We start from the raw sequence: 25111 nt of genomic DNA on the forward strand, positions 1-25111 counted from the left end.
GCTGCACAATGGTGGAGGCTGGGGTTTCACTCAACTGGGGCTTATTTTTGGGGTAGGGCTTCTATTACGAGCATCCTGAAAAATCATACTAGGGCCTATTTTCAGGTTAAGTCTTATTTTCGGGAAAACAGGGTGCTAAAATATTAGTTTGTTTAAGAAACAGAGATAAAGTTAGAGCCTTTTCAGGCATACCACATCTATCCAGTTCAGTGGGTCTAATAAATGTCAATTGAGAATTTATGGACTGTAGCTCGAAAAATGTTCTTTATTTTCAAAGTGACCTATTATTTCATATGTATATATGAAGAATGCACAAATCTATGTCCAGGAATAGCCTTTGCCAGTATTTTGGTTCTGGATGGTGGATGCATAGACTGTAACTGTTAGTAATGAAATATTAATGTCTAATCCATTAATGAAATCTTTTTATAAATCTCAACTGTTTCCTTCTCTTCAGGCCAAGACTCATGTCCTTGATATTGATCAGCGTCTACAGGGTGTAATTAAAAACAGGAACAGGGTAAAGGGCTTGCCTTTATCAATTGAAGGACATGTTCACCATCTTATTCAAGATGCAACTGATGAAAACTTACTTTGCCAGATGTACCTTGGCTGGGCTCCATACATGTGAAGTGCTGCCATAAGCAAATTAATTACTGTAACTGACTTTTTAAAAAGACGATTGAGGGAAAAAAATCCACAATTGTAACTGTTACTACAATTTCTCCTTTGGTAATTACTTCTACTGTAAGTGTGTTTCAAGCTATGCACATTTTCTGTTTATTTTATATCATTGTATATAAATATTTTTGTTTGTATATTTGAAGACACATTTATACAGTGAAGCCTTTTTAATGGTTTGAATATTCAGTGCACTATATTTCTATTTTGTACTGCCATACATTAAAATGGCATATGCATAAAAATAGCAAATGCCTGCTTTTGGTGTTATTACTTTGGCTACTGCATTTCACTTATTAGGCACAGATAAGATCTGAATCAAATTTGAACTTCAGTGCAGAGGTCCTGGTAAAGATTTTAAAAATAATAATACAAACTTCCATGCTGGACAGAGTGCCAAATAAAGTTGATGTCACTTTAAATAGTCCTACACATTCTGTTAAGGTACAGGACGCCAGTTGCTATTTATGCCAAATTGTTGCCATTTAGGCATTGCATAGAGCAGGGGATCTCCAAACGTTTCACAGTGAGGGCCACATAATATATTTTCCACATTTTCGAGGGCTGAATGAATGCACGCGGGTACGCATGGACCAGAAAAAAGGCAAGGCGTACCGGATACTTTGGAGACCCCCGGTATAGTGTATCTGACAGGACTGGCTACATAAACTTCAGTGCTTTGTTGTGCAGTCAGAAGTGTTGCCATGTAATTGGAAGAAAAACTTCATGTCCTGCTGATACAGCATTAGAAGTACCTTCATTTGGGAAAATGTCCAGTCCTTTCCTAATATTTGTAGGTTCCACTGCTGTCACAGAGGCTTTAAAAGTTATTAAACATCAGTTCTCATTCCATGTATACTAATACAATGGTTAACAATTTTGGCTAGTACCCAACTGGATATTTATGCTAGCATAAATATACTGGCATAAGTCAAAGAGATGAATATCTGCAAATGAACAAGTCCCCAACAGACTTTCTAGTTGCATCTTGAATCATGCAGTAGTGGTTGCATGACTAGCAATTCAGTCAGGGACTCATCAATTAAAGTTATGCCATTGCACATACACTGGCCTTTAATTTTGGGGATTAGCCACTTCATACTTATAATCAATTCCCTCCCCTTTCCGCTGGCAGAGCCTTGTGAACGGAGCCTTGCAAGAGTGAAGAGATGCAAATGAATACAACTCAGTGCTTCTTACCAAATAAAGCTCAGCCTGCAGAATTTACTTCTTTATCTGATTTATGTTCTGCTCCGTCAGTGAACACACTACTCTGGGCAGTTTACAATACTTCAGAATCCCAGAGACCGCACATAGCAATACATATAAGAGTATGTTGATTTTTAACAAATCATAAAGAATAAGAAAAGTAAAATATTAACATCATCTGAGAGACTCAATTATTAAAGGCAGCTTTGGATAATTGTTTTCAATAATGTCCTCAATATAAGGAGGGATGGAGCGTGTCATATCTCCACTGGTAACCCATTGCGAAGAAATGGAGGCCACCAGCAAGAAAGCCTGATTCCTTATCTTTGCCTTTGAGGTCTCCCTTGGCCTTGGCACCATGGATTGAGAACAGTAAGTGAAACAGGTATCTGATTTCTGAATGGTGTGATGGGAGTTATGCTACTAAGTTGACATATTCTTAGATCTTAGAACTGCAGGGCTGGAACAGACCCTGTGGAACATCTAGTTCAGCCCCTGCAAGGAGGCACAGTCAGAAATCAAACTCCCAACCTTTGGCTGTGCAGGTACCTAAACCACTCAGCTATCATTTCTTTCCCTGAATGCCTGAATAAAAATAATGAACACAAATCAAAACAATTATTATGATTGTAGGCTGGCCAGAAGTAAAAACAATGCCAAATAAGATTTCTATAACCTTTTGACATCTTTTTGATTAGTTAGTAAAGTAAGCATTCAAAAAAAAGCAAATGCCAAATTTTGAAAAACAGTGCTGATTTTGAGGAACAGTCCCCACCGCCATTTGGCAAATATAGTACGGTATCTCCTGGAACATAACAAGTCTATGAAGGACAATAGAAAGCAATGGGTTAAAAAAAAGTGATTCTGTCTGGAACAAGTGGGATGTCAGAAGGCACTGGGCTCCTCCATAACTCTTTGACCCAAGCCCTTTCTTCCCATGTTATTAAGTTATTTTCGGTTGCTTGTTCAAGTGTTCGCTTTCTCTCTGTTTACTTATGCGATGCTGTCTTGTTCTGCAGGACATTACAGGAAAGCAAATTTCGTAAATCGCATTTCAAAAAAAAGAGAAAAGATTTGACGTCAGCAGCCTATGTGCGTGCGGGATGAAAGAGACAGCAATTGAAAAAAAAAAGCAGCGGTTTAGCGTCTCCCTGAACCCACACCCTCCGCTGCGGTTTCACTTCTGGCAGGAGGTTGTCGCGACGAGCGATAAAACTGCCGCCTGCAGTTCCCCGTGGTTCCGGGAGAGGGCAGTCGTTGCTCTCGCTCGCGGGCAGTCGTTGCTCTCATTCGCTCTCCTTCCTGCCTGCTCGGTGTATTTCTCAAGGCTGACTCGGCCGCTCTAGCCAGAGCCGCTCTATGACTGTTTCGGGGCCCTTGGCGGAAGGAAGCGGTTTGCTTCTTGAGGGAAGGGGACGAGGGAGGTTGTTTTGGGTCTGGCAGGGCTGGAGGGCGCTTGCCGCGGGGGTCGCTGAGGTAAAGAAGGAACACGAGTCGCGGTCATGGGGGTGCCTAAGTTTTACCGGTGGATCTCGGAGCGGTATCCTTGCCTCAGCCAAGTGGTGAAGGAGCACCAGGTGAGCCGCGGGACGGGCGGGCGGGCTGTTGACTCTCTCTCTCCTGCTTCCGTGAAGGGTTGGCGGTGAGCTCGTCTTCCCTCTGCCTGCCCGGGGGGGAAGGGGACGGTTCTCCGTCTCGAATGCAGCGCCTGACGTGACAGGTAGGTCCGCTGTGAGTGTCCCCTCGCCTGGTGCCTCTTCTCCCTTCTGGGAGACTCTCCGAAACCCTTGCGTGGACGGACCCCTTCGGCTGGACGCGGCTGACCCTGAAAGGGAAACCTCCCCCTCCGTTGCACAGTGTTCGCTCACACGAAATTGAAACCCCGAGAAGGACGTTTGGGAGGCTTCGGACAACAGCTGTGACAGAAAACGCAGACGAAGCGTTCTGTGGAACCGGAAGGCGCCTCCCTCAGAATCGCCACTCGCGTGCCCTGTGGCGGACCCGACGGTGGTTTTGTTGCATCTGCAAGCAAGCCCTGTTGCTCCGTCGGAAAGTCAAGTTTATTGTAATAAACGTTGATCCCTTTTGCATATGCCTATCAGGGGTAAGGAGAAGAGTATTAAAAATCACCATCCTCTATTTTATTTTTGAATATAAATACCTGATTGGAAAGATGAAAGTGGTGGGAAATTATCGAGATTCTTCAGTGGGGATCAAGTAGTGACTTTGGAGCTATAGGGAGTCCAGAATTAAAAGTTTATTCTCTGGACAAGACGATAATACTGGGAAGGGTTGAAGGCAGCAAGAAAGTAAGTTGGAGGTGACTTGATCACAGTAACAACAGCAGGGATAAGTTCCACTGAACTGCTGCATCTGACAAATATTTCCTCTCGTCATGTTATTATGATAATCGAACCTTTATAATGAAGTTACTGCTTTTAAACATGCATCTAATGAGGTGGGCTGTAGTAGGAAAAGCTTTTGCACAGTATAGTCTTCACAGTGATGGAACACTGTTTTTTCTTTCTTTAAATAATTATGAACTGCATTGGATTTTGGGTAGCATCCTTTTTTTCACAAAGCTACCATTGCAAAGCTCTTAGTATGGTTGCAGTAGTTAATAAATTTCAGGAATATCACATTTTCACTTAAGTTCTGCACTTTATGTGTACACTGGAAAGCAAGTCTTACATTTACTTACTCCTGAATAAATGTGCTTAGGGTTGAAGTGCTTAATACAGATGTTTTGCTTCCTGCTCAGACATTGATTTTGTTGGTATTTTATTTTAATTAAAATTAAAAATACAATATCCCCATTCATTCTCATTTAATGTCAGTAACACATTGCATTGTTCCTCACATTATTTTTCAATGAATTCAAGATGTAACATAACATCCACTTATCAGAGTTCAGTAAAGTTAATCTCAGAGTAGACATGTACGTATAGAATCATAGTCATTAAAAGTGGCCATAGTACTGACATCTCAATGTATAGCTTATCCTAATGACTTACTACAGTTGTATTATGTTCTTCCACTGAAATAAGTAGCATTTAAGCCTTGCAGCAGCTTTGTAAGTTAGCTTCAGCTGGGCTAACTGGTTATGTTTTATGAAATCCTTCAAGCTCATTTAATAGCTGAACAGGGGTTTCAGCTTGGATGTCTAATGCTTGAAGCTCAGCAGCACTCCAGTTCAACACATTTCTGGCACTATATATGAGTCCAAAGTTTCTAATGAGTGTGTTTTCATGAACAAAAAAAAGTGTAGTTAATTATTAACATAAAATTAAGCATTCTGGCCAGAAAAACACAGGTATAATTCACTCCTGTCTCCACTAGGCAGGTAAGGAATACTCACAAAATTCTGCCTTCTTACTGATTTGCATTGACAAATAATTTTCCAGGCCCACAATATGCCTTATCATTTCTTCAAAGTGAGTCAAGAAATACAATTTTTTTTCTTTCTAGGAATTTTGTAATTTATAAAACTGTTTTTCTGCAAAACCAGAGAGAAACAGAGTGTTCACAAACAACAAGCATGAAATGATTGTTATGTAGTAATCATTGGCAGAAGAGACATAATGTAACTCACAGCAGCTGATTGCTGCTACTTATTGAGTCCCTGCTTGGATTCATGCTAACTGGCATGCAATAATGAAGATGAGTGGAAACTCATTGATTAGCAGCAGTTGTCAACCACAAATTGTACAATTTCTTTTCTGCTGATATAAATGCAGAGTAAAGTTTGAGCCATTTGTGCAGTTTTGCTTAATTTGGGGGAAAATCTTGTTCTTACTCTGTTGAGAACATCACAAAATACTTGTAAGGATAAGAAATATGATTTTTTTATTAAAAAATCACTCTTTTATACAGGGTAGATACAAATCAATGATTGATTTAAATAATTGCGTTTTTTATTTAAATAGTTTATTTAAATTATCATTTAAATCAATTGATTTAAATCAAATCCAGCCTGCTATTATGCCAGGATAAATCAAGAGAGTACTGACATCCTTTATCTCTGTGCAGTGGGGAAGGGCACTGATCCTGGTAGTGATAATTATATTTCTTTGTGTTTACTGGGGTTATCTTCTCAAAATATTTAATAATATCTTGGCTTTGTGACTCCTGATCTATTATGATAAATTGTAACTAAGTGTTGATGAGTGGCATAGAATTTGAATCTCTGGAGGTATTCAAATAGGCAGAAGGGGAAGGGGAGATAATGGCCAGAATCCTACTTGTTATATCAGGAACATTTATTGCTACAGTTCATACCAATGCACTTATTCTGTTCTAAATCAGTAAGATTCTTGTCAGTGAGCAACAGAATATTCTTCTTCGTGGCCTCTGTGAATCCACACAAATGGATTTTGACTGTGCCTGCGCAGGGCTCCTCGGAATATTCTAGAGCTTAAAACAATTGATTAATAGTACGTTGCTCCGTGTCGTGCATGCTCTGCCCGCCCGTTATATCTCAGTTCCACTGCGATTGGACTTATGCTAGAGCTATCTTTCTCCAATCTTCTGGTTTTTGATTCTGGACTGTTTATTCTGATTACTTGCTGTATTTCTGGAAATTTTGACCTTGGATTGTCTACGGATTACGTTTTTGGATTTCGATTGTACGTTGTCTTCTGGCTTTTGATTACGTACTGTTTAACGATTCCTGCCTTTGGATCATGGACTGATTTGAAAGTGATTTGTGTGGATTCACAGAGGTCCACTTGAAGAACCATGGTTACAGGTAAGTAACCTGTCTTTTTCTATCATCATTTCTCGGCTACTGATTGGCTACATTGAACAATTCTTTCCAGTTCCGTGATTCCTTTTTTCCCTTCTCCCTACTCCTTCCGGGGTTTGAATAGTTTTATGGCCTCCTCAGGCCCGTTTAAGCATGTACCTCATGTGCTGGTAAAATTCCATCCACAGACGGTCATGACTGTTATTTATTTTGCTTGGGGGAGAGGCATCAAACTCACTCCTGTCAGGAGTGCAAGAAGCTTACCAAGCCGGCCCTCAAGTTGCGCTTACAGAGGCTTAGGTCTTAGGTCTGGGAAAAGTCACTTTCCCCATCAAAACCAACAGATATGGAGTTGGTCCCAGCCCTGCCGTCTACTCCTCATCCTGAGCCCACAGTGTCATCAGTACCAGCCACTCCATCACCAAGATCGTCTTCTAAATCCACTAAACAAAAATCATGGGTATCGGTACTAAAGGAGACTTCAACGTCAACTTCCAGCTCGATGTTGAGGCCTCCATCTGCGAAAAGCCAAAAGAAAAAGAAAACTTCAACTAAGCAAAAGAAGGACAAGCATCCGTCTAAGACTGCTCAACCCCGAGACATTCTTCCTGTCTCTGCCTCACTGCCATTGCTCTTATTGGAAGAGTTTTCTCAGGATCTAATGGATCCAGACTCTCTTTCAGAAGGTGTCGGTTCCATACCACCTTTACGGGCTCAGGCTTCGGTGTCAATTCTTTTTTGCTGTGGGTGATGGTTGGGGTTTTTGTGTAGGTACTGGTCTGTGTGGGTGGGTTTTCTGTAGACCTTGTGTCCCAATAGGAGGTTAGTTTTGCGTAGGACCATGACATTTAAGAACGGGAGTTGGCCCTCTATTTCTCCCCCCCCCCCATGGTGAATTATATATTTGAGTGGATGCTGTTGAGATCGTTTAGAAATTCTTCCAATTTTACTTCACCGTGGTTCCAAATTGCGAAGGTGTCATCCACATATTGGAACCAGACTGTGGGTGCGAAGGGTGCTGAAGCCAGGGCCTGTTTTTCAAAATGCTCCATGTAGAGGTTTGCTATAACCGGGCTGAGAGGGCTCCCATGGCCATCTGTCTGTTCATAAAATTCATTATCCCATTGAAAATAGCTGGTTGTTATTTATTTATTTATTTATTTATTTATTTATTTATTTATTTATTTATTTGTACCCTGCCTATCTGGTCAAAACGACACTCAAGGGGAGAGTGTCCTTATTGGTACCTTAGTGAATAGGGATACTATGTCAAAGCTGATCAGTCTGTCCCTAGGGTTGAGTTTTAGGGTGCTGATCTTGCTTATGAAATGTCCTGAGTCTTTGATGTAGGATGAAGTTTGTCCAATATGGGTCTGCAGGAGGGTCGTTAGGTATTTGGCTAATTCATATGTTTGGGAGCCGATGGCACTTAAAATGGGCCTGAGTGGGATTGAGTCCTTGTGGATTTTAGGGAATCCATATAGTCTTTGTGGGAGAGCTTCTGTCTTGCAGATTTGTTGAAGGACATTGGGGTGCAGGGAGGAACTCCTGATCAGCATGTTTGTTTGTTCTGTGATTTTGTTGGTTTGGTCCTGTTTCAGTTTTCTGTAGATGGTGGGATCTAGAAGTTCCCTGATTTTGTCCTTGCATTCTTCTGTTTCCATGATTACTGTGGCGTTGCCTTTTTCTGCTGGCAGGATGGTGATGTCCGCGTCTGAGTTCAGGGACTTGATAGCATTTCTCTCCTTTCTTGTTACGTTGCTTTTTGGGGGTTTTGCTTTTCATAGGATCCTAGTCACTTGACCTCTTATTTCTTCTGCTTTTTCTTCTGGAATATGATATAATGCTGATTCCATGCTGGCAATTATGTCTTCCACAGGAATTTCACTGGGTGTGACTGCAAAATTTCCTCCTTTGGCTAAGACTGAGGTTTCTTCTGGGGAGAGTTGTCGTTCCAATAGGTTAATGATGATTCACGAGGTGTCTAGTGTAGGTTTTTGTTGGCTTGTTTGGCATTTGCTGAATTTCTGTTTTTTGTCTGGTTGTGTGGTTCGCCATTTCTTTCTCCATCTTTCTGTAAGAGAGTGTATCGATCTTGTCTCAATCTTGACTTCTCATTTTTTTGGCTGATATTGATGTGTAGGCATAGTAGTTCTTTGTATGTGGAATCCAGTTTTTTGTGGGTTGTGTGGATTCTTTCCCGTAGGAGGGCATGTTCCAGGCGATCGTAGATGCAGCTTGCCTGTGGGGAAATGATGGTCCTTTTCGTCCTGAGGAAGGCTGGTATGGTTTTTGTGTCTCTGCAGCATAGTAAAAATGTTAAGGAACATAGTAGGTGTGCTCTTTTGCTTCTGAGTGTTTCGAGTCTCCGGGTATGTCTGACTGTTTCCTCCCCGTAGAGGTGTTCAATGTATTTGCGAAGGATTTCATGGCCAGGATCTAATGGTTATTGTGGGTTTTTCGGGCTCTTTGGCCGTGTTCTGAGGGTTGTTCTTCCTGACGTTTCGCCAGTCTCTGTGGCTGGCATCTTCAGAGGACCACTGAAGAAGCCAGCCACAGAGACTGGTGAAACGTCAGGAAGAACAACCCTCAGAACATGGCCAAAGAGCCCGAAAAAACCACAACAACCACTATGTGTATTCAGTTTCCCTCAGAAACAGATTTGGCAGATTTTTTGAGCAATAGGGTTTTTGATGGTATAAGAGATGGGAAAACTAGAAGGCAGCAGGAAAACAGGAAAACCAAATACAAGATGGGTTGACAAGAGCTGAGCAGGACAGTTGAAGACAGGACATTTTGTAGAGTGCTTAATTAAAAGGTCGCTATGAGTTGGAGGCGATGTAGCAGCATATAACAACAGCCACAATAGGTGTTGAATATACCTGTAAAGTGTTTAATGTACTGTGTTTTTTGAAAATCATTAGATATTGTATATCTTGCCCTGGGTTTTATTACTGGTATTCTTGTTACCTGTTGTATGAATAGGTTCCTTTTATGTTTTTCTGTGGTCAAATTATCAGATCTGATGCTGCATCCAGTAATTGCACTGATTCTGTAATTATGGAGAGGTTGCTATCCATAGAAGTGTTGTGGTGTGTCAGGAGAGTTTTCAACAAATATTTTAAAATATAAAAATGAGTTTACTTCTTCTACAAATGTCTAAAATAGGCAAATAAGTCTATAATTATAGCTCCAGGTTATAGCTTACAAAAATTGTTTGGTATTCAGTGGTATTCTTTATATTTATATTATGTTTTAAATTAAATACCAGACTGTATTTTATTTATTTAGATTAAAGGCTTGTTCTTTTTCTTGTAGATTGGTTGCAGTTGTTAGAAATAGACATCAGAATCCTTTTTAATCCTCTCTAGATATGCATATTTGAAAAGGACATTTTAGGAAGCTGAGGCTTTCAAGCTACATCTCTTAGGAAAAGTATGGTTCAGTGAGGCTCTTTGTGTATCTTTTTACCAAAATGTAATTATCTCTTTCATGGAATGAAGAGTTTGTTTTTCCTAAGTAGGAATGAAGAATGATTACTGAAATATGTGATATTTGATCCTGTTTGTTAAAAACCAGGGGGGAGGGGGAAATATCTTTATTTTTCAAACATTACCTGCATTTGTGTATATATCACAACATTCATTTTAAAAGTTTGCAGTTCTGCTGAATTTTTAGCACTGGACATTCACCTTGTGTTGGTAAGAAGATAGGTTTTGTTTAAATTCTTTATTTTTTTCTGTCTCAGGCTCTCAAGACAATGCTGTTACTGAAGACAGTATTGTGGATTTACCTGCTGTTTTGTATGTATCCTAGTAGTAAAGGAGTAAGATTATCCAATTTTTATGAAAATGAGGAATTTGTAACTCTTCAAAAGTTCACTCTTCAAAAGTGTTTCTCCCAGAACAGAGTATTTGTCCTCCAACATGGAAAATAAAGTTTTCAGCTTACATTTAGAACTATATCATCAGGGATTATAGTGGATAATTTATAATCAGACAGGTGAATAATTGCTGATTTTCTTAATTATTGTTTCCTAGATTCCAGAATTTGATAACCTCTATCTGGATATGAATGGTATAATTCATCAGTGTTCACACCCCAATGATGATGATGTTCACTTCAGAATTTCTGAAGACAAGATCTTCGCTGATATATTTCATTATCTGGAAGTATTGTTCCGCATTATTAAACCACGCAAGGTTTTCTTTATGGCTGTTGATGGAGTAGCTCCAAGAGCAAAAATGAACCAGCAGCGTGGCAGACGTTTTAGGTGTGTGCATTGCCACAGTTTTCTTTTGCTTGGTTTCCTTGGTGTTTGTCCATGGCAATTTTAGCATTTCTGTTGCTAACTGGATAATAATTTCCTTTGTTCCAGGAAAGCTATAGTCCTTCCTTTTAGATGGCCCTGCTGATTAAGCTGAAATTGGTATTACTGATCCATCTTCTCCCTAAATTTTCTAGGTGCCTCAAAGCATTTGAACACTTTCAGAAAGCAGTGCTCTCCCCAGTTGCTTTCTAAGGAAAAGGCTAGGTGGGAGAGGAAGTATGTAAAAGAAGTTGGGTGTTGCTTCCCAAACATGAACTAGTCATCTTTGACCAGAGGGCAGTAACACCCTTGTCATGGCAAGCATAATTGTCTTTATTCTCTTTCACTGGTCTTGTTATTTGTTGTTATTTCCCTTCAAGTAAGAACCAACATATAGTGACTCTAACAGGGCTTTCAAGATACGTGAGATATTTAAGATATGTGGGATATTTATTTAATATCTCTATCTTAACGTGAGCTATCTGGCTGGTGGAATAGCTTAGTGGTTTAGATATCTGGCTGTAGAGCCAGAGGTTGGTAATTCATTTTCCCTCCTTGAGTAAAGTCAACCTGTGTGGCTTGGGCAAGCTGCACAGTCCCAGGGTGCCCCCAGAAGAAGGCAATGGTAAACTACTTCTAATTAGTCTCTGCCTGGAAAAACCTGAAATGGGTTGCTGTAGGTCAGAATTGACTTGATGGCACATTGTAAGTTTCTTTAATCAGTTCCACACCCCCAATGAGTTTCCATGTTGAGCAGAGTTTTGAACCCAGACTACCTGAGTCCCACTCCAATACACTGGGTATCCTGCAATAGTTATACTGTTCAATTTATTTAATTGTGAGTTTTTAGAGGAAGGGGCTGATATAGTTATGCTGCTGTGAAAGAAGATAGCATTACTCAGAGCTTGGTCAGTAGTATGCAAAATTGGAGTCTCAGAGATGCTAGAGAGTTAGTGCCATTGGACACAAGTGGAGTTTTGTCCAAGTAAACATGAATAGGGTTGCACTACAGCAGTGCAAGATGCAAAGCAAGAATTTCTATAGTGAAATTTTGCATCTGTCTGTAAAATCACTAAGGATGTAAACCACTTTACCTCTCTTTTTAAAATTCTCTTGTCTTTACTATGGAGATACTACTCACAAATTATTATGAAAATATTAACGTAGTTTGTATTAAACGATTTCAGCTATCTACAGCACTAAAATGTGAAATGTTATTTTAGGTCAGCAAAAGAGGCAGAGGACAAAATAAAGAAAGCACTGGAAAAAGGAGAAATCCTTCCCACAGAAGCCAGATTTGATTCCAACTGTATTACCCCAGGTAAGGAAATTTGTTCCGTGTTTAATCTTGTTGCCTTTAAGTGCAAAGGTGCATTAAAGAATAAGGTTTTGGAACTTCTATAAATCAAAAGTCTCAAATTATTAATTCAGAGGGACTGTTTGGGGGGGGGGTGTTATGAAATATGAAAATTGCAACAAATCAATATCAAGCTGATATGGCTAGTATTCTGGTCAGAACCAGCTGATTGTAATGCTCCACTAGTGTAACAACATCTACTCGTGTAGATGTTTCTCTTATACAAGTGGAAACCTCATTACATTGTGTTGAGTTACACTATGCAAGGAGCTCCTAGATACTTCATAAGCTCCTTCAAAGTCCAAATGCTCGCATTACAATCATTGCACAAGCAGTTTGCTTGGAACAAAATCTTGGCCTGTGTGATTGATCTCTTAGGTTGCACCACTAGAATAGTCAACAGAATGTCACTGTTCAGTGCTATGGTTATAATGACAAATACCTGTCTTTATTCGTGGGCAACTCTAACTAAGGGTGCAACTACATGGTGGAGAAGGTACGTGGTGGCGCGGCGGGTTAAACCGCAGAAGCCTTTGTGTTGTGAGGTCAGAAGACCAGCAGTCATAAAATCGAATCCACGCGATGGAGTGAGCTCCAATCACTTTTCCCAGCTCCTGCCAACCCAGCAGTTCGAAAGCAAGTAAATGCGAGTAGATAAATAGGTTCCATCTCGGTGGAAAGGTAACAGTGTTTCATGTCTAGTCCTGCTGGTCATGTGACCACGAAAACTGTCTACGGACAAATGCTGACTCTACGGCTTGGAGACGGGGATGAGCACCATGCCCTAGAGTTGGACACAACTGGACTAAATGTCAAGGGGAACCTTTACCTTTACCTTACATGGTGGGCAGAATGTGAAAGGATTTACTATTTCCTTGGGTTAATTTGCTTCAGCCAGCTGCATAGGACTCAGAACAGAGAGGGCAAGAAATCAGCCTTGTTTGGAACCTGTTGAATGTATGAATCTTCACCTTCTCACACCTGGAACCTGGCATGCTTGTTTCTCTCTTCCCTTCCCATTTCATATTTTCTTTCTTTTCTCTTCTTTCTTTTGTTAGCCTAACACTAAGATCAAAGATGGAAATAAAGAGCAAGGAATTGGCAAAGAGACAGGAGGAACTTTCACTTCAGGCTTGTTTCCAGCTTGCTAAGGTTAAAAAGAGAACTGGGCAGAGAGAGAGAGGAGGAAGCTCTGACAATCCAGATTTGCAGGAAGTGCAGTTGGAGCATACCGTATTTGCCGGTGTATAAGGCGACGGGGTGTATAAGACGGCCCCCAACATTCCCACTCAGAATGTAGAGTTTGTTATATACTTGCTGTATAAGACTACCCCCTCTTCTGCATGCATGATTCTGCTTTGGCTGCCTCATGGGGAGAGTTCCTTTTGCCCCTTTTGGTTCCTTTTCGGAGAGAGCCAGGGTTTGCTGGAAGAAGGAACAGTAGAGAGGCGGCAGCCATTTTGGAGAGGCAGCAGCCATCTGGTCGCATCTCAAAATGACAGTCAGCTGTTCGGCGCTAGAGTCAGGCTGTTCCCAGGCTAGGAGCGGGGCTCTACTCGGTCTTACTACCAGGCAAGTGACTTCGCTGGGACAGAGGGAGGGTTTGCTAGACATGCACCCGGCATACAAGATGACCCCCCGCACTTGGAGGCATGCTTTTCAGGGCCAAAAAGTCATCTTGTATGCCGGCAAATACGGTAGCTACTTTAAACCTTTCTCCTCTCTCTCTGCCCAGTCCTTGTTCTTTTTCCCCTCTTTGATTACCTAGCTGCCTTATCCCTAGGTCATGTGTCATCAAGTCAGAAACAAATTATAGTGATCCTAATAGGGCTTTCAAGGTAAGTGGCTACAGACCCCTGCACATGGGCTCAAGTGACCACACCTGCTCAGCCAATATGAATGCATTTGATTCTAAAAAAATGAAACCCAGGAATGAAGGAAAAAGTATGGATTAGAAGAAGAAACTTCAGGCTGAATTGCATTAACTTCTGTTATGTAGTCAACAGAAAATAATGCAAATCAGACTGTCCCTATCTCAGAGCTTTTTCTGCGTTATTTGTCAATGTGGTCACACCCTAAATCTGTAATTTGTAGAATTTGCTTATAGTCATAGTGAGCTGAAATTTTGTTTCGGGATTTTTTAAAGCTCAGAGCAGTTTGGTCACAGACATTAAAATTTTAAGCTTAATGACAGACCTTTCATAGGTTTTGATTCATTGTTTAAGTCTCTAGCTTTAAATCACAAAATAAGGTGTGCTGAACAAAGTAAAATACTTGAAACAAAAAAAGCATTAAAGTCATGACATAGAATATGAGCATAAATGCTGAATATTCTAGGTACACTTTATTGCCTTTCATGGCACAATGATCAGATAGGTCACTTTACCTTGTGATGAAAAGAAACAAATGTGCATAAACAAATAATACTCCCTTCTCTGGATTGAGAGGATAGTTCAAAGGTTACTATGTTTTTGAGCATCCATTTTATGAGACAGAAGGCGAGAGGGATACCCCACTTGCCAGAGAACCATCCCTTCTCAACAGCAAGGATAAGGAAGCGAGACCCAAGCTCGCACCAGAGCCTACAGAGAGACCACAACAAGAGCCAGAAATAGAGGAACTGACAGAAGAGGTGCAGAAAGTGACTATGGGGAAGGTTCAGGAGGAAAAGGCGGGAAAGGAGAAGAAAAAGAGGGTGGAGTTTGAGGCAAACTTAAAAGGAGGGAAGAGCAGTTGCTGCCCGGTTGGGAATGGGTGTGGATAGAGGATCACTGGATGGGATTATTGGAGAGGCTAAGAGTGCCTAAGGAAGAGGCAGATTATAGAAGGAGAACGGAGATTCCACCCAGACTCTGTTATTGGGAAGAAGCTGAGGCGAGAGATTGGAGAAGGAGATTGAGAGAGGAGAAAGAAAGAGTTGAGAGAGAAAGATTGAAATGGAGAGTAAGGGAAATGAAGAGAGGAAGTTACTGGGAGGATCCTGGTAGAGCCAAGACCACAAGAGACAGATCCTATGGGATGATGACCTGGACAACAAGACCGTGCCCCTGTTGGAAGGCCCAATGGGGGCAGACCGTAAGAGACTGAGTCCCCACGGATCTACCGGGACCATGGAACAATAGTTATGGAAATCCCTTCCTGTTTGAAGATTGGAAACCCCTTCCAGACCCATTGGCAGAAGGAGAAAAGACTCACAATCATGTTCCAGACACTTGTGTATTGTTAAATGCACCAATAAATCTTTAACCTGTTTTGAAGCAACAAAAATCTACTGATTTCATTGAGCCGAACCTGGAGCCAAAAGTCAAACCCTCACACATGTCCCATAAGAATTTTTAACAAGTCTTATAAAAGAAAAGTCAAATTTCATATTTCCATTTGTTTGTATTGTACAGTTACACCTTAAGTGTTTTTGTTCCTTCTCTTATTTTTATGCAAGAAATACTAATTTTATATAGGAAGTAATATATTTTTGTGGGTCAGGTAGAATTCTGATATAAAAAGTTCAGTGCAATTATTTCTTCAGGAAATACAGATCAGCACATTTTAATACATGCACATCTCTGGGGCTCTCTTAATTGGTCATAGGAAACTTTGTTTTATATAAATACTGTAACTTAGTATTGTGTGGAAATATTGTTTTTGAAATAAGTGTTGTAAATTTATTCATTGTTCATCTTTTTAAATTCAGAATACTTGTATTAATTTTAACATTTCAGTGTATGAAGTTGTAATTTTTATATTTTGGTTACTAGGGACTGAATTCATGGCTAGGCTGCATGAACATCTGAAGTATTTTGTAAACATGAAGATTTCTACAGACACATCCTGGCAAGGCATAACTGTCTACTTATCAGGCCATGAGGTTATGCATTACATTAATAATGATTTCTTAATTTTTAATTTTAAAATTAATTAATTTTAAAAAATTAATTTTTAACAAGGTTGTGTTTACTAACTTACTTTTTTTATTCCCATTCAGACACCAGGAGAAGGGGAACATAAAATTATGGAGTTTATAAGATCAGAAAAAGCAAAGCCTGACCATGATCCAAACACAAGACACTGTCTGTATGGTTTGGATGCTGATTTGGTATGTTCCAGTTCAAAATGTATACATGGTTTGTTTGGAAATAAATGGAATTCTAGATTATAAACGTGTATGTTTCCAGAGAATTTCAGATTATGCAAAGTGTTTTCACATGTGCAATGAAATTTCTCACTCTCTCAACTACAACCTTCTGTTCATATCTGGGGTTTGAAATTAGCTAATTCATTGTGTGGCATTTACTATTGAAAAGAGGGATTTTGATAATACCATTGGAACCATGGACATCAGTGACATTTTTTCAGATCAGGATTTACTGCCAATGTTGTGAGAATCCATAGTGTAAAGTTTACCAAAGGTTGTTGGAATTGTTGATTCTTAAACAGAATTTTTTTTCAACAGATTATGCTTGGGCTGACAAGTCATGAACCACATTTTTCACTTTTAAGAGAGGAGGTCCGATTTGGTGGCAAAAAGTCACAAAGGTAACATGCTGTAGAAGTATTGACTAATGCTATAAAAAGGAAATATTAATATGTCTGTTTGGGTGAACTATGATATGTTAAATTTCAGCAAATTAGAAATTCATTTAGATATCGTATGCAGAAAACTTACTGAATTGTGTTCACTAACTACAGAGCATGTGCCCCTGAAGAAACCACTTTTCATCTGCTGCACTTGTCTTTAATGAGAGAATATGTTGACTATGAATTTTCACCAGTTAAAGTAAGTAAAAATGGGCCATGGCCAAAACTGTCAAAGCACAAATGACAATAATTTCTATTAATATAGAGGTCATATTGTCATCTAAAGAGGAACTCTTAGCTTTGCCCAAACTGGTCAAAAATAGTCTAATCTTAACATTTTAATTTGTTTTAATTTTACCTATATTATATATACATCCATCATTAAAAATTTTGTAACACTTTGACATGAATGAAGAAGAAAGATGGCCAAAATATTTCAAAGGTTTATACATAAAATTGAATATGAATTAATGTGTTGATCTTTATTTATCAGGACAAGATTTCATTTGCATATGAAATTGAAAGAATAATAGATGACTGGATCTTAATGGGCTTTCTTGTTGGAAATGATTTTATCCCTCATCTACCTCATTTGCACATTAATCATGATGCGCTGCCAATGCTTTATAGAACATACATGGCTGTATTGCCTGAACTTGGAGGTAAGCACATAATTTTTACAGCATACTTCTTGAAAGTGGCTTATACAGTGATCTTCCAGTGTGCTAGAAAGGTGATAGTGGAATTGGAAAGAAAATAATGATTTTAATCTTTTATTTTATTATCTTTGGAAATTATGAACTTTTGTCCAGATTGACTGCCTTCAATATATGCTGGCATTATACTTTTACTCATTTGAATTCTACAGACCCTGGAGGGCCTCTCCTCCACCAGAGTCTTCCAAATGATTGGGGGTCAATTTGGAGTGACTTGAAAACTGTCACTAAAGGCTGAAGGAACAAGAGTAATTTTTTCAAAACTGTTGCTGTGACTTTTCCTCCATTGAGAAGCTTCAGCTAGATCCTAGTTTTCTCTGTGAATGGAACAAGTCCTTCTTGTCTAATAGGGAAAGTCTGGACCCAATCCTGATCTGTCTCAAAGGGTATTGTAAGAATAATGCAGGCAGCAGGAGCGACGTTTGTGTTGCTTTGAGCTCACTAGAGCAAAGATAGGATATAGGTATGATAAATAAATAAAACAAAAAATATAATCGGAAGGAAAAATACATCATGGTTACAACCATAAATCATCCTTTTGCTTATTTGATAGGTTACATTAATGAGAGTGGGCACCTCAACTTACCACGGTTTGAGAAATACCTTATAAAACTGTCAGATGTAAGTATATATTCTTTCTACTACCCAAAACTAAAATCACAGCTTGTGTTTTCAGCATGTACATTCCCTCAAGAATTCTGGAAATTTCAACTTTCTTTTTTTCAGTAATATATGTGCAGTTTTCATGAAGGTAGAAGTATGCTTGAAAACTTTGAAGGTAGCTTCACTGAAAGCTACCTTAGGAACAACTTGACATATTTTGGATGTACATTTAGCCCATTCTGTACATTTAGTGTACAGAATTGAACAATATTGCATACTGGCCACCTGGTTTACCAGGGAGAGGTGGTGGTCGATCAAATGAGGCATAGACTTGAGTGACGATGGCAGAAACTCAAAGTGAATCTGATTATGCATGAGTTAAGATCCATTGGAAGCATGATTCCATATCAGTGGAAGTGGCAAAGAAGTTATTTTTCTTTGCCACCGTTGCATCTGCACAGATTCACCCAGTGGAGCTCTTTCAGATGGTCAAGATCATAGAAAATAATGCAAACCACACTGTAGCTCACTATGAAGAATTTGCACAACACTTTACAGGCAAAATTGCTCAGATCTACTCCCGAATTGGATGCTGTTATTGATTCAGGCCCTATGTATGTAACTAGGACACCTGCCTGACATGTGTTAATGGATGACTTTCAGTTTATTCAGATTGATGATGTGGTCAAGACCCTTGGGAAAATTAGGGCTACCATGTGTATGCTGAATCCTTGCCCTTCCTGGCTCATCAAAACTGCAAAAAAAAAAAAAAAAGGGCACTGGTCTATCGGGTAGGATGAGTGGTGAATGCCTCCTTGCAACAGGGTAGGATCTCGTTGTGCTTAAAGAAGGCAATAGTAAGACTGTAGTTAAAAAAGCCCTCTTTGGATTCCACAATACTGAATAATTACAGACCCGTATCTCATACTGCATTCATGGGGAAGATGCTAGAACAGGTTGTGGTCCCTCGGCTCCAGAGGTTCCTGTTCCAGCTACGTGAGTGACTTTTGGATGGATTGTTAGTAGAGATGGGGGTATTCATATATGAAAATGAATACCCCTGCAAAGCTGGACTTAAGGGCTGGACCATCCACTCACACATCTGCTGGTGGCCGCGACCTCACCCTTCCAATCACTCCCAGAGGCCTGCTTGGCTAGCCTCTCCTGTCAGTGGGAGGGAGGACAAGTCTTTCTGGAAGGCTGCTGAGTTGCTAGCAGAGCAGGGCTCCGGGAGTGATTGGAAGAAAGAGTGAGGTCACTGCTGCCAGCTGACATGTGGATGGTCTGGCCCCAGGGGGCTGGACGCTCATTAAGTTCAGCTGTGCAGGGGCATTTGTATACGAATACCCCCATCTCTAATTGTTATGCATTTCTGCTTTGACTGGGTCACAACTACCCTATTTCCCTGAAAATAACCTGAAAATAACCTGAAAATAAGCCCTAGTTAAGTGAAAGCCCGCCCTCTACCATTGTGCAGCAATCAGAAGATGACTGTATTTGAATAAACGTAGAATGTTGTACATGAAAAAAAATCCTCTGAAAATAAGCCCTACTGCTTTTTTTGGAGCAAAAATTAATATAAGTCCTTGTCTTATTTTCGGGGAAATACTATTAATTGTGTTTATCATCTCAAAGTGGTGTTTGTTCCTTTTGGTATTTGCATACTTTCTGTTTTAGCTTTAAATATTGTATTTTAGTGATGTAATCCATCGTTGTATACTCATTGTTTTCAGCTTTAAATATTGTTTTTCAGTTATGTTACCCACCTTGAGTTTCTTTTAAGGTGAAAGGTTGGGATTACAATATTTTTAAATAAACAAACAAATAAATAATCTTAATGTTCCAGCATATACATCCAGTCTGAAGAAAGGAAAATCTCCACCTCACATGCAATAAATCAATGTGGAAGCTGAAAAGAGGAGGAGATGAGATACAGTATGATGGGTCAACTGACCCCTCTGCTGTTAAGGAGTTCATGGTGCTTCAAGCTTGCTAAATATGATTTTCTAGTATTTCTGACAACTGCCAGGTCACTCAAGAGCCTTAATAGTGAAACAGGCTTAACGCTTGTTATAGATATGTTTTAGGTCTGCATCCACACACTCACAAATCACATTCCATTTTAAAATGTGTATCTCCTAGTAAGTAACTGGGAAAGGGAAAGTGGCCTGATGGTAAAGCCTGTGCTTCATGGGCAGAATCCCCCAGGTTCAAGTGTAACATTTCTAGTTAAAAGGCTTAGATCAGTGATAGTGAACCTTTTTGAGCCCAAGTGCCCAAATTGCAACACAGAATCAACTTATTATTTTAAAGTGCCAATACTGCAATTAAAACCTGAATGCTGAGGTTTTAGTTTAGAAAAAACAACTACTCCTGCACTGCAAGGGTTAAATGCTTATTTTTGCCCCACTATGCACGGTATTAACAAATAAATGCTTACTGGTCCTCCAATCCCCCATTGGGCTAGACTAATGGTCACCGTTGCACCCCTCCGCTGGATCACTGCACCAGCAGAGGGGAGTGCCGAAATCTGGGATCGTAGGATGGGTAACTATTTCTCTGGTGACTTATGGCTCGTGTGCCCACAGAGAGGGCTCTATGCGCCAGCTGTGGCACGTGTGCCATAGATTCGCCATCACTGGCTTAGATAATATGTAATGGGAAGGATGTTTCACTAGCTGAGCCTCTGGTAGTTCTCTGGAAATCTCTCCAAGTGAGGAAACCATCTGTACTGGTATAATGGAGCTATCAGTGTTCATAGGTTCATCAGTAACCATCAGCATGGGTGGTTACTTCTTGCAGAATCATTTTTTTCAGCTAGTATTCACAAATATAGTTTGGTGATACAGTTAAAGGCATTTGAAAAGGAGTTAGGTTTAAATAACTGCCTTAAAAATGTGCCTCATAATAGACTCTTGGGGAGGAAAGAACATCCATTCTGGGCGTTCTTCATTATTTTGTACAACAGATAGCATATGGGTCCTACACTCTGTATTTTGTATCAAGAACATGCTCTAAATTTTGTTTTTCTCCCTTCTTTGTTAACAGTTTGATCGTGAGCACTTTAGTGAAATCTTTGTAGATTTAAAGTGGTTTGAAAGTAAAGTGGGTAATAAATATCTGAATGAAGCAGCTGGAATTGCAGCTGAGGAATCAAGAAAACAAAAGAAACATAAGGTTGGTGGTTGAGATTAAGTGTGTCATTCGTTGAATGGGTAAAGAATCATATGTTGCAGAAACATTTTAACATCCAAAGAGTAAAATCCTGTTCTGCAAATTACACCAGTATAAGGGTGATAATGTCACTGGTAGACTAGGTTTTTGATAATTAAAGGGTTTTTGCTTCCATCCCAGGGCTAGCATGGCCAACACACAATGACACTGATAATATTCTAGCTGGACAAGCTGCAGGACAGAAGCAGGAACCCTTTAAAAAGCTAAAACTCTCCCTACAAGTGACTTGATTAGTTTTATGTAAGTTTCAAGGTTTGATATTTTGTATAAAAGGTGTGGACCATGGGTATCTCCTAGAGGAGATACGTCAGAGGAACTGGGTCTTAGAGGATGAGAAACATCCTTCAATAGTAATAGATGTTTCTAAGATTACCTTTTAACGTCAAAGATAGTTCATACACAGAACATTATAAACTCTTATCTTAACATCTTTGCGTCATGCACTTTAACAACACAATGCTATTTTACAGGTTTTTTTTTCTTAATCTCAAATTTAGATTTCAGTGGAATTTGCATTCACTTGAACATTTCACTATTTTAACTTGGCACTTTTATATTGTTGGTGCATTTATTTACATGTTATTGAAAAGTACAAATTATAATTTTAACAGGCTCAGGAAAATACAATATGCTTGGCTGCTTTAGAGAAAACTGGCAATGAAAATGTAGCAACTTCAAAAAGTGAGTCCAAAATTGCTATACCTGTTTTGTATGATATCTACAAAAGTCAGCAATTATTAGTGTATCTTCTTCTTTGAGTAAAAATATGTTGTATGTAAGTGTTTGTACAGTGTTAACTCTGGAACACAGCAAGACCTCAAAATGTTTTGTTTTTTATTTCAGCTCCATTAGAAAATGAACCAGAAGATGATGATTTGTTTGAGACAGAATTTAGACAATACAAAAGAACATACTATATGACAAAGATGGGTGTAGAAGTAGTTTCAGAGTAAGTTTTATGATCAAGATGTTTTCAATTTCCAGAAACAGATGAAATTTTTTGTTACAAAACAATTTACCAAAGTGCTTCAGTGTCTCTCTCTATAAGTGTAATGGTACTGTAGTTATTAGGGATGTGCCGTTCTCCAACTGCAACAATTCCACAGGCAGAATTCTAGTCCCATGTATACAAAACTTATATTTCACTCACCTGGATCAGTGCCAGTCTTAGAAACTGTATGGTTGTCTCACACCTACTTCTTCTTGTTTATCAGCTGAAAAAAGGAGCTGCTGTAGCACTTCCTCAGTTCTTCAAGAGATAGGAGAACCTATGTAACCTAAAAGGCATCAAGACTATAGCTTCCAAGTAGCACTGTGACAGCTTCCTGTTCTGTACATGAACAAGGACAGCAATGTAGCCTCAAAGAATAAGCGCCTAGTTCAGGTGAATGGAATGTTGGTATCTGTAGGTGTGGGTCTGTGAGCTGGAACTCCTGGAACTCTTAGAGGATTCTGGGACTTGGAGTAAAAAAAAAAAAACCCAAATGGCACATCCCTTGCTGTCATATGTTTCTTAATGAATGTAAAGTCTTTTAATGTTTTCATATGCTTCACTGGGTTTTTGAGAATTCTGAAATGACTTGAGATATTAAAAAAGACATCATCCTCATTCATATGTACAAGTGAGAATACAGGAAAACATTATTTAACATAAGCATATTTTTGTTCTCTGTGTTTTAGTGACTTTCTGGCTGACCAGGCAAAATGTTATGTCCAAGCAATACAGTGGATATTGCACTACTACTATCATGGGGTTCAGTCCTGGAGCTGGTAAGAAGTCTGCAGATGAGACTCTAAATAATTTTAGAATTAAATATTTATTAAATGATACTTTTTGACATTACTTAACACATGCTGGGATGATAACCACTTAATTCTTTCCTGCCTGACTAAACCAATGGCCAGAATTCTGTTGGGAATATATACTGGCATAAGTGTAATTTCATAAATCACAGTGGTGAATGCCACTAATTAGTGAATTGCTGCTCACATTCCTGATTGCATGTCAGGTTGTCCAACTCTCATGCCACCAGGAATTCAAGAAGCAAGCCATTCATTGGCAGCAATTTACAACTGCAGTTTATGTGATTACTCTTATGCCACCATAGGATTCCAAACCATGTATTTCAGAATAAGTGTTTCATTTATTATTCCAGATTATCTCTGCCTTTAAATGGTTAGGATAAATAAGTTTTTGATGTGTATGTCGTTTTTATGCATTTTTATATTTTGAAAAACAGAAGTAACATGTTTCCTCTCTGTAGGTACTACCCCTACCACTATGCACCTTACCTCTCAGATATTCGGAATATCAGTGAACTGAAGATTCATTTGGATTTAGGAAAACCCTTCATGCCATTTGAACAGCTTCTTGCAGTACTGCCAGCAGGTAGCAAGGATTTGCTTCCAAAGTGCTACCAGGTGTGATTTAATATTTTTAGAGGCTGTGTATATCACTTGTGCTATCTTATTTATTTTGTTGAAAGGGGTTCAACTTCTTCTTCTTCTTTTTTTTTTTTTTTTGCTATGCATTAATATTCTTTGTACAGAGATTGTTCTAGTTCGGTATTCTTGGGAATAGTGACCTATTCCAGACTTTCCTGTGATATTTCTGTTCTATAAATATATTTTGCTTTACCATTTCAAACTTCTAAATAGTCATTTTCATACATTATTTTTAATGCAATCTGAATCATGCTGTCCTACTCTTTTTAGCATTTGATGACCAATGAAGATTCTCCCATTATTGAATACTATCCTACAGAATTTAAAACTGATCTAAATGGAAAGCAACAAGAATGGGAAGCTGTAGTGTTAATTCCATTCATTGATGAGGTAAGATCTTTGTGATTCTTTGATCTTCAGATAAATTTTCTTACAGGTAAACTGTTAGTACTAAAAATATTTCAGCATATGCATTATTATACCTTCTCAGATTCCAGCTCCTTGGAAAATGCTATTCTTCACTTGAAAGAGTTGGTGTTAAACTAGAGATTACATTACCTTAATGCGATGCATTAAAACATACCATCTTAAAACCTAACCATTTTGGAGGAATCATGCTCAGGATGGTTGTCCCACACAACCTGTCCCCCATGATAGAAACTTACCTTCCATAACTAATAACAGTTTCAGGTTACTGTAGTTGTTATTTGTACTATGAGTAGGAGAAAAAGTGGTGCATAAAAACCATTCCTGCTATCTTGATTTTGTTTGTGGAGATCGGGAATAGGTGCAATAACTGTTCTTTTAAATCCATGTGTTAGTTGCATACATGCAACAAACATCACATCTAATTTTGACCTTGCTCTAATAAGTTGTCAAAATTACCCTCTAACTTTTTTCCAATCCTTTTTATGCAATATCATTGAGATGTAGGTGAAGGGAAGATAAAACATTATGTATTTTTAAAAGTTTTATCTCCAGTAATACCAAGTTCATTATTTTATTTTTTCTTAGACCAAATGAATCATAGGAGTTTGTGTTCTCTTGAAAATTGTTCCCAAAGCAGCTCTATAGCTCCTGCTTGTTCTGTCTTCAAGACTGGCCCTGGAGATGAGCATGAGCCTAAAGTAGTCTATCCCATGCCTCCTATTCTTTCCCATAGACTTAAGGAAAAATGAATGATCAGTCCAAGAGATTAGACACTTAAGAATATTAATCTTCTTGGACAGGGAAAAATT

General features: G+C 39.1%; 2 protein-coding genes across 4 annotated transcripts in view; both read left to right on the forward strand.

The window, feature by feature from the left end:
• Positions 1 to 933, forward strand: part of ATR (ATR checkpoint kinase) — a 72189-nt gene extending 71256 nt beyond the window's left edge. Inside the window, exon 47 of the mRNA XM_072996024.2 lies at positions 458 to 933. Coding sequence (XP_072852125.2) covers positions 458 to 631 — 174 coding nt within the window. The 3' untranslated portion in view covers positions 632 to 933. The remainder of the gene's footprint in view (positions 1 to 457) is intronic.
• A 2272-nt stretch (positions 934 to 3205) lies between these two features.
• XRN1 (5'-3' exoribonuclease 1) overlaps positions 3206 to 25111 on the forward strand; it is a 56722-nt gene continuing 34816 nt past the window's right edge. For all 3 annotated transcript variants that reach the window (XM_020792623.3, XM_020792624.3, XM_072996025.2), the window contains exons 1-15: positions 3206 to 3467; positions 10675 to 10907; positions 12167 to 12264; positions 16056 to 16165; positions 16283 to 16393; positions 16751 to 16833; positions 16987 to 17074; positions 17369 to 17537; positions 18145 to 18212; positions 21243 to 21371; positions 22040 to 22109; positions 22272 to 22377; positions 23109 to 23198; positions 23693 to 23849; positions 24144 to 24263. In XM_020792623.3, coding sequence (XP_020648282.3) covers positions 3393 to 3467; positions 10675 to 10907; positions 12167 to 12264; positions 16056 to 16165; positions 16283 to 16393; positions 16751 to 16833; positions 16987 to 17074; positions 17369 to 17537; positions 18145 to 18212; positions 21243 to 21371; positions 22040 to 22109; positions 22272 to 22377; positions 23109 to 23198; positions 23693 to 23849; positions 24144 to 24263 — 1707 coding nt within the window. In that variant the 5' untranslated portion in view covers positions 3206 to 3392. The remainder of the gene's footprint in view (positions 3468 to 10674; positions 10908 to 12166; positions 12265 to 16055; positions 16166 to 16282; positions 16394 to 16750; positions 16834 to 16986; positions 17075 to 17368; positions 17538 to 18144; positions 18213 to 21242; positions 21372 to 22039; positions 22110 to 22271; positions 22378 to 23108; positions 23199 to 23692; positions 23850 to 24143; positions 24264 to 25111) is intronic.

The sequence above is a fragment of the Pogona vitticeps genome, chromosome 3 (genome assembly GCF_051106095.1).
Source record: "Pogona vitticeps strain Pit_001003342236 chromosome 3, PviZW2.1, whole genome shotgun sequence".
NCBI classification, from domain to species: Eukaryota; Metazoa; Chordata; class Lepidosauria; order Squamata; family Agamidae; genus Pogona; species Pogona vitticeps.